Genomic DNA, 9,992 nt, shown 5'->3' with positions numbered 1-9,992 from the left:
TTACAAAGTTCCCCCTTACAAAACATCCTATGGTTTCCTGGGAGGGAACTGTCCACCAGAAGCTGATATTACTATAAGTTTTATTTTGCACTTCTGTCAAGTCAGTGTTGATTCACCTTCTCTATTTCCTTGCATCTCACATTTAATTTAGAGCAAGCTGTGTAGTCCTAAGCAAACTGCTCATTTGGCATGTGCTTTCTGTCAGGCCATTCTGCTCTTCTAACCAAGCTCCCATCACTTCCCAAAGGGACTTTGTCCCAGCACTGCCTCACCATGCAGGGCTCAGTGTGTGGTTGCTCCCCATGCAATGGATAGTCCTCTCCCAAGGAGAAGGCTGCAGGGAAGGGGAAAAAGTATTGGGAACACTCACATGGGTGATCCAAGGAGAACATCCCATTGGGTGCCTCTTGCTAGAGATTTGCATTGGGGAGAGGAAAGCAGCCCATCAACCTCAGAGATTTTGTAAGGAAGGAGTCCCCAGTTTATGGAAGAAAAAAACATGTGTCACAGACATGAAGTCTGCTTGGGGAAGGAGAAGCAGCGCAGGTCTCTTCCAGGATCACACACACCCACACTAACTCTTCTTGAAGGGGCTGGCTGCAAGGTCCATCCCAAAACCCATGCTTTGATGGGGAGAGAGACATTCTCAAAATGGAAACACGGAGGAAGCATGCCTGTGAATCACTGTAGGCACCAGCAGAAGAAAGGGAGAAGAAAAAAAAAAAACTACCAAAAAACAGCACCATCACTAACTAGCTGTTTAACAGAGATTACCAGTAATGAGTAGACATTGGCTAGAGCCAAGTGTCCCTGCCACAGTCTCTGAAGGCTGCCAAACCTACTTATCTCAGAGCATCCTCAAGGTAGGGTAGCAGATAATGAGACAACCCCAGTCACCAGGTCTGAATGAGAAAACCCCAGTTTCTCAGGTGTGCCATAGGGTTGCTTCACACCACAAAACAATTGGAGTGATCTTAACCTTCTGCAATTTCAAGAAGTGACACAGTTACTTGGCTGGTCTGATTGAAACATTTTCTCCAGGGAGAGAAGTACCTTAAATCCCATATTTCTGCAAGGTACAGATCACTTCTTAACCTGGTAATAAAACTTTCAGGCTGTATCATGTCATTACTTTTCCAGGATAAAACACTTAAAAATATATATTTCCCATCTTAAGATTATTTGGCCCCTCTCTCTCTCAATTCATTTACATCAGTGTAAGCCAGGAGCAGCTCAAAATTAACAGGATTATGCCAAACGTATGTCATATCTAAATCAGACCTATTCTAGTCACACATTTCAAAAAAAATCTTAGAGCAATTTCTGGTCACAAACTCGGTTTTGGTTAACCATAAGCAATTAGTATAAGAGTCCATTTTCAGACTGTAAATTCATGTTTTACTCAAGCGACTCCCATTAAAACAAAGTAACCCCTCTGCAGCTCTTTCATATTTGTCCCCAACAGCCTATTCAAAACATAAAACTAAGGATGTCTGATTAGAGCAAGAAGGACGTCCTTGTTACAAGGGGTTTACGCAAAGCATGTTGAGAGTATTTTGAAGCATTAGCAGATGGGTTAAAAATTACTTCTTCAGACTGAACTGAATCCTCTTGAACTAATGTAGGTGAGTTCTCTGAAGCTGAGGGCATTTATTAGTGTCTTCCTTAATCCCTCCTGGGAGAAGGACCTATATTCCTGTACATTATCTTAGCACTGGTGGGAGAGGGCTCAGTCAACTTGATGAGAACGGTGGGTTCTGCTCACAAAACTATCTATAGTCTATGGCAGTGTACTGGGGACACAGAGAGGTAGAAAAGGGCTGAGTCACCCCTGAACAGGGACACACATCACTTCAGTCCTGTAGCTGCACACAGGATATGCATATGGCATGTTGGTCTGGTTCCTCCACCAGCATTTTCCTCTGTAGGGACACGATCCTGCCTTTGTCAGAGGACCCCAGTTCTGACCAGTCTGAAACTCACTGGGGCTGCCAGATCAGACTGCCTGCACAAGACACCATCCTCTCATGCCCTGTTTTGGTAAAAAACAACCAAACCATAACAAAAACAAAAAACCCCACATTAAAAGCCCCAAACAGGAACAGGTTACTCAGAGAAGTTGTGGATGCCCGATCCGTGGAGGCATTCAAGGCCAGGTTGGATGGGGCCCTGGGCAGCCTGATCCAATGGTTGGCAACCCTGTCCACAGGAGGGATTGGAACTCGATGATCTTTAAGTTCCTTTCCAACCCACACCATTCTATAATAGTATGATTCCCACCTTGTCCTGAGCCCTGAACTCATCAGGAGACTGGAGCCAGGAGACACACTTTTCGATACTGTCACCCATGTATTTTCTTCCCATGGTCTGGATCTGCAATTTAGGATGCACTAGACACACACTTCCTATCGGTCTTACTCTCAAGGTGGCAGAGGCAGCCACAGAGGGAAGCCAAGAGCCCAGGCTCACTGTGGTTGGGTTCTGGCACAGACACCAACAGCCAGAGCCTGTCCAGAGGTGAGTGGGCTTGGAGGGGGTGTTCTGTTCCTCCCCAGGTGTTTGGGCTGTGCACGTGGGTGTTGTGGCAGGAAGGCACAGTCACACCAGGTCAGGAGTGAAGGAAGAGGGAGTTTGGCATCCCAGGATTGTCACCATGACTTTACACATGTGTGAGGAGCAGAGTTGCTGTGATGTTTACTGCTTCCATTAGAAAAATGAGGAAACAAGGAAAAGAAAATGATTTAGCTAACTCACCCCGTTCTGAACAGTCCCCCTGCTGCCCATGAGCTCCATCACTCCCAGTGAATGACCCAGACTACCACACACCAAACTGGTCCTGAGCAAACATCATTAGAGTTCCTGAATTCTGATGTGGTTCTCCTGTTACAGTGCAACTGGGAGATATGGGCTGGGGAGGGTGGGAGAAGAAAATGAAAAAAATGAAAGAAAACAAAGAAAAAAAAAAGCAAAAAGAAAAAGAAAAAGAAAAGAGTAGAGACATTCCTTGGAGATCTGATGATAGCGTATTGAAGTTACTGGCAGGACTCCCATTGATTGCAGTGCAGTTTGGGTCAGTCCCCCTGATGCACCGTGGAGGTTCTGCAATCCTTTGAACTCTGTACGATTTCAGTGAATCTATTAATGTTTGGCTGCATTAAAAAGTATTATAATAATATTGCACTTGAAATAGAATCACTTATAAATCAAAACTCTACAGTTTGGGCACAGGAAAACAATTTGTGGCGTGTGTTCAGTAGCAGACTTGGTGCCGTGCAGCCACTCTATAGAGTGCATTTAACTGTGTTTGGTGTATTATTCTTCACATGCATTCACAGTAGACAGCAAAGCAGCAGTTATGGGGTATGCTGTGAATGCATATTAACAGCAGTACACATTTGCATATCATGGATCCATAATACAAAATGCCTAGTAAAAATCCTTATGAAAAGTTATTATGCATGCACAGTGGAGGCTTTTTAAACCTCGATATCTCAGCTATTTTGTTTCTCCACTATTTATTTGAAAATATTAAAAAGGTCAAATGATGGATTAAGAATCTGCAAAAATGTAACATTACTACTACAGAGGGAATCCTTCAACACAAACTAATTCATTTATTTTGTTTTTAGCAGCAGTATAAGAGCCATTCAAAAATGTATTTTACAATAACATTTGAGGAGTTTTTAAAAAAAACCTAAACTACTTCAGCAATAAAAAAAAGAGGGAGGAAATATTTTTACAAAAGTGTGTTTTGGAAGCTGAGTTATATAACTGGAAATTTTGACTGTCCTTCCCTTAACACAAAGCCACTACAATGTCAACCTTTCCTTCAGTTTCTTGTAGTATTTTTAGTACGCATTGAAACAGGTTTTTGGTTCCTCAGGACTTTGCATATTTAGATTATCGTGCATTGTATAATACTCTGAATATGCAAAATCCTTGAAAAGGTTGACAACCCTTAGGACCTTCCACAATATAAATCTTTATACATAAATTCCTATTGAGAATAATGGGATTCTACCCTCTCCTGTGTTACTCAAATTGTAATATTTGGGTTAAAATGAAATGAACGTTACGAATAGTACAGCGCTTGCTATTTTGAACAGTTGCCACTTAAGTTTTAACGTCTTTGTCACTTAAAATACATCTGCCCCCCATCAAAAAAAAAGAAACCTTAGCTCCATAAAGAATTAATGACCTGGTATTTCTCACTTTTGTAAAAAAAAAAAAAATAAAAAATTCAAAGTTGGGGTGAAGCCTTTAAAAAAAAAAATTAAAGGCTTTAAAATAATTGAGCACATACACATAGAAGTACATAACACGCTTTCCACACACACACGCATCATTCTGTGGCTGCTTTATTTTTTGTTCCCCTCTCTAATCAAAAAACCACCCAAACAGATTTAAATGAAACTTTGTGAAAACAAAATAATTGAATCGGGGCTGAGAACATTAATGCCAAGCTTGGGCCCAACATGAATTAAAGCAGATGAGTTATAAACCCTTCAAAACCAGGATTTATAATGGAAAGGCTGACACAGACCCGTAACAATAGCAGCTCTGCCAGGGATTATTTTAATACTAAAAGCATACTTCATCAATCAATTTTTAAAACAGAGATTACCTAGTCACTAAAAAGCAGCGATATGTGATAATAATGAAAGCAAAGTTTAAAAAAAAATGTTTCTAAGATGACACATCGTTTCCCTTGCAACTCTCTTGATATCGCTTCTATGTGACATGCCACTCCTTAAATAAAAAAATACCGCAACCCCAAACACACCAAGGTGGAGTTTGCCATAAGCTCCATGGCAAGGCTGAGCAGAGAGGCTTTGTCAGCTTCATTTAACAGTTTCTTGCCCGTGAAAAGAGACAAAAGGGTTAAGGGAGGAAGAGCAGGGAGATCGGGAGAGGCAGCGGATGGGAGAAATGAGGGCATGAAGCAAAGGAGCAGCCAGGGAGGCAGGTGGAAGAGAAGAGGGAAGATTTTAGGAGGAGGAAGAGTGTGTTTCCAAAGAACTCTGTTTTTAAAGAGATTTTAGGGAAGCATTCACAAAAAAAAAAAAAAAAAAAAAAAGGTCAGGCAGGGGGAGAAAATTCAGCAGAGGGGCAAGCCCCCTGTCCCAGTTGCATCGCACCAGGGCAGGATGGGGACGAGCAAACTCCACCATGCGCTCCCAAAAAAAAAAGGCATCTTGTGTTAAATCTTCACTTTGTACGTCCGGTTTCCCCCCCAAAAAAAATAATTGCCTCTTTTCTTTTGGGAATGTCAAAAAGCCATGGAGGAATGGGAGAGGAGGATTCCAAGGAGGATTCCTTACAGCTGGCAGGAGGTTTGCTCCTGTTCTCCTGCTCTCTGGGGCAGCATGCTACGCTCCAAAAATCCCCACACCCCAAAAATCAACCCCAGCAGTGTCACACAAAAACTATTTTTTGTGACCATGCCGTGTGTTACAGCACCAGCATCACTTCCCCGTTCCTGCCTTCCCTTCCCCGCCTTTTTTTTTTCCTGGGTATCAGGTGCACCAGGGGGAACTCAGCTCAATACAAGACAGCACTTTTTGTATAAATAATACCCTGTTAACAACGACGGGGCAGCCGTACCTGTAGGCAAGGATAGCACCAAATGTTGGCACATCTACCCGTGCAGCTAGACTGCTAAAAAGAAGCAGCTCCAGTGGAACTGCACCTACTGTATGTGAAATGCTGGTGTAGATTTTTTTTTTTTTTTCCTTTTTTCCCCCCCCCTCCTCTTTTTTTCTCCCCTCTTTTCTATCAGTCTAACCTTCTGTGTTGATACATGAATGCTGGTACCCACTTAGAGGGATGCCAGATGATCAGTGCAGAATGAAGGTCCCAGGAGAAAGGCTCACGTGGTTTTCTCTGCCCCGTGACGTCACTAGCAGATGGCATGGGTACCAGCTCTGGCAGTTGGCATCAATGTCACTTTTTAGAGATCAATGAGATAGTGCAGATATACACAGATCTAGACTCCAGGAGACGATGCGACATTCAGACTGAAAAGATTTGGAAGGCAAAAAATGAAAACTGATTGTTGAATGAAATTAAAAGCTAAGGTAATACAAATAAAGATATATTTCAGTTGGTGCTGGGTGTGCATGCAAGTGTTTAAAGATACAGTATCATTGTCTTTTTATTTTATGTATGCTATTTACTGTCTAATAACTCCTCCTAACATTTTCTTCTTCTGATGCAACTGCATACTTTCATTGGTGTGATGTACTATTGCCAGTGTGTAGACAATACTGCTAGAGTTAGTCTTTGACTGGGGTTTTTGTTTAGTTTTGTTCTATTAAAAAAAAAAAAAGTCCCTGCATTCGTTTTGCTTGTCTCTTTGAGGACTGTGGGATCCAAGCTTTTGCTGCTCCCAAACTGCAAAACAAAAGCAAAAATAATTGGGAAAAGGAAATTATTTTCCCACTGCAGGCTGGATTCTGAGCACACGTGCAGGATTGCAGTCAGAATCTACAGACCGCTCCTGTCAGCTACGAGCTGGAGGGAGATGTCTGAGCCTCGCAGAACATAAACACTGCGATAGCGTGCAGGGAAATTTTCACCTCCCCTCCATCACAATTGATGGGGAAGGAAAAAAAAAAAAGGAGGAAAAAGAGAAAAAACAAATAAGTTGGTACTAAGTAAAGAGATAATATAAATTAGAATTTTTGCTGGGAAAAAGGCAAAAAAAAGGTAGGGGGATTTTATTTCCTAACTCTAATCTGAACACGTTTAGGGTTAGATAATTCTGATTTTTGTCTTAATATGAAATAAATAATGTGTGATTTTCATACAGATCATTAGAAAAAATTCTTCCTTTTTAATTATGTTACTATTGCTGAGTGAATTGTGGGGGGGGGGAATTCCATTTTTTTTTTTTTTTTGTCCTCATTCTAACTTACTAGAGTTTAATATCTTGATTCATAAGGGAAGAAATGGGGAGGGGGGGGAAACAAAACAAACCACAACTTTGAAATATAAGTCAAAAAGTGATTTTCAAATATTTAACCATCAGTTAATAGAGATATGGTACTTTTCAATTTTAAGACTGCTCTCGCTCTAGTCATTTTTTCACCTAGGGGAATTTGGATTAATGAAATTTCTGTATTGCTTTATCATGTTTTGCATTTCTTTGAATTCCACAGTGGCGAGAGTTCGAAGGGCTTGTTTAAAAATAAGATAAATGAGCAGGGAGCTAATTGTACATTTTAAATATTGATTTACTCTATACTTATCAGTGAGAAACGTGGCTTTTTAGTTGCAAGATTCTGAATGTTTCGAGTGATTTTAAAATTGTGGACAGTTTGTTTTTTGTTTTTCTTTTTAAAAGCGAGCATTTGCAACTGGTATTTTATGCAAAAAATATAGATTGTGCATTTCTATATAGACACACACTCTCATATACGTAGAGCGTATATACGCAGACACACGGAAGGTTCATGAGGATGTGTGTATAAGTCGGCAAACTTTAAAAATGGAAATATTTAAATATTGTGCTGGCATTCTTTCAGGTAACTTAAGATTATAGAACCATGTTAACACTACCGTTTGATGAGTCTGTTGTAATGCCAGAATCCCAGATGTGCAGAAAGTTTTCCAGAGAAAGCGATGACCAAAAGCAAATGAAGAACCCAGAAAGCTTCTCAAAGCAGATTGTGCTCCGAGGAAAGAATATTAAGAGATCTCCCGGAGAGGACACAGAAAAAGAGGAGGAGGAGGAAGAGAGAGAAGAGGAGGATGAGAATGGCTTGCCTAGGCGAAGGGGCCTTCGGAAAAAAAAGACAAGCAAGATAAGGATGGAAAGGATCAAATTCAGGCGACAAGAAGCCAACGCCAGAGAGAGGAACCGGATGCACGGCCTCAACGATGCCCTGGACAATTTACGGAAAGTGGTCCCTTGTTATTCTAAAACACAAAAACTCTCCAAAATAGAAACTTTAAGACTAGCCAAGAACTACATTTGGGCTCTTTCTGAAATCCTGCGAATTGGCAAGAGACCCGACCTGCTCACCTTCGTCCAAAACTTGTGCAAGGGTCTGTCCCAGCCCACTACAAACTTGGTGGCGGGATGCCTGCAGCTGAATGCCCGAAGTTTCCTGATGGGCCAGGCGGGTGAAGGTGCCCATCACACCCGTTCACCCTATTCCACCTTCTACCCCCCCTACCACAGCCCTGAGCTCGGCACTCCCCCGGGGCACGGGACTCTCGACAACTCCAAGTCCATGAAACCTTACAATTACTGCAGCGCTTACGAATCCTTCTACGAAAGCACTTCCCCTGAGTGCGCCAGCCCACAGTTCGAAGGTCCCTTAAGTCCTCCCCCAATTAACTATAATGGGATATTTTCCCTGAAGCAAGAAGAAAGCTTGGACTATGGCAAAAATTACAATTACGGCATGCATTACTGTGCAGTGCCACCCAGGGGTCCCCTTGGGCAGAGCTCGATGTTCAGGTTGCCTACAGAGAGCCACTTCCCTTACGACTTACATCTGCGCAGCCAGTCTCTCACCATGCAAGATGAATTAAATGCAGTTTTTCATAATTAATGAGGAAAATGAAAATAAACAGTGGTCATTCACCTCCCCATCTAATTAAGAGCAAGCAGATGCTTGGGCACTGCGTAATTGGCACAACTCTATTTAACGTGTTTACTAGTTCCTAAAGTGTGTTTCAACTATTGTGGGGATTTTCTATGTATTAATAAACCCTTTTTCTGATAAGTATTTTTCCTTTCTTTTTTTGTCTGTAAACACTGTGAGATTTTGTTTCCTCCCAGAGGTTATTTCCCCCTCCTTTTTTTTTTAATATCTTTTTCTTTTTATTTCCTTATTTGCTTGATTTGTTGAGCAGTGTGTCTAAACAATATCGCTGAAATAAAAGCATACACACTGTGTAAAGTCAATGTCTATTTTGATTGTACAGTAATTATACAAATGCATGTTATTGAAATCAGATTAATAAAAATGATGTATTTATAATTGGTAGAAAATATATATTATGTATTTGAGGAGAACTGGATTAAAAATATTCAGAAGTTTAAAGAAATTATCTCAGAACTGAGATGGGCTTGCAATATGCAGAGGTGAGAGTGCAGCAATATTGAAAGCTATGCAAAAAAAAAAAGCAAACAAAAAAACAAAACAGTTTTTTGGGTTGTTGTTTTGGGGTATGCTAAGGAAAACCAGTGATTGTCACTGACATTATTCAGCCTGACCTTTAGAGTGTTGCTGGCAGGGGCCACATGCTAATATTTTAGAAGATGTTGTCGAAATTTTGCCTTTTGCCTCAGTTATTTTGATCATATATATAATCAGCACTTTTTTTTTTTTTTGTATTATTTTGACTTCAGATGTAAAGGTTTGTTATAACATTGTATAACTGTGGTTTCTCACTACGTACTTTAAATGCAATTAAACATAGATGTTTCCACTTTTAAAATACATCTATTAGCTGTGATACTGTATTTTGCCTGATACTTCTTATTTCACAGTATACAGCTGCCTTGACTCATGCCTACACAGTTTTCTTCCCTGTAACACTTGAGTCTGGGGATGGAAACCATGAATTTTCAGGGTGAACCTCAGACTATTATTTTCAGAAGGATGTATTAGCGACACAGCAAAAGCATACCCAAAATATCACAGAACCAGCTGTGCACTGAGTGAAACACAGGTTAGAGGAAGAAGGTAACTTTATAGCTCAATGAAATGCTGAATTTTATATGGGAAAGGACCCTGAGCAGGCTACCAGCTGCTCCTCCAGCTCTGGCTGGTGCATGAGCACGGGGAAACATAAAAACCACACAGAGACTCCCTGAGCATTGATAAACTTAGTCTTGGCTAATAAACTGCACCAGTGAACTATAGATGTGTCTCCAACCCACGTTAGTTTAACAAATACAGGGGTCTGCACAGCCCCTCACACCTCAACAGAGTAGAGTTGAGCTCAGCTCAGCTGTTTTCTAACTGCTCAGAGCT

The 9,992-nt window shown here is 41.0% G+C and overlaps 1 protein-coding gene across 2 annotated transcripts; it reads left to right on the top strand.

Moving 5' to 3' along the window:
* The first annotated feature begins 5,932 nt into the window (after window positions 1-5,932).
* NEUROD6 (neuronal differentiation 6) lies at window positions 5,933-9,127 on the top strand. 2 transcript variants are annotated; one of them, XM_010165804.1, is made up of 3 exons: window positions 5,933-6,077; window positions 6,448-6,708; window positions 7,527-9,127. In XM_010165804.1, exon 3 carries the CDS (start codon window positions 7,548-7,550, stop codon window positions 8,559-8,561), a length of 1,014 nt encoding a protein of 337 aa, XP_010164106.1. In that variant the 5' UTR covers window positions 5,933-6,077; window positions 6,448-6,708; window positions 7,527-7,547; the 3' UTR covers window positions 8,562-9,127. The 2 variants fall into 2 exon arrangements, with proteins under 2 accessions (XP_010164106.1, XP_010164108.1); XM_010165806.1 differs by lacking the exon at window positions 6,448-6,708 and having other exon boundaries at window positions 5,963-6,077.
* The last annotated feature ends 865 nt before the right edge of the window (window positions 9,128-9,992 follow it).

This window comes from Antrostomus carolinensis, unplaced genomic scaffold (genome assembly GCF_000700745.2).
Source record: "Antrostomus carolinensis isolate BGI_N321 unplaced genomic scaffold, ASM70074v2 scaffold5044, whole genome shotgun sequence".
Taxonomy (NCBI): Eukaryota; Metazoa; Chordata; class Aves; order Caprimulgiformes; family Caprimulgidae; genus Antrostomus; species Antrostomus carolinensis.
This window is presented reverse-complemented; position numbering and strand designations above follow the sequence as displayed.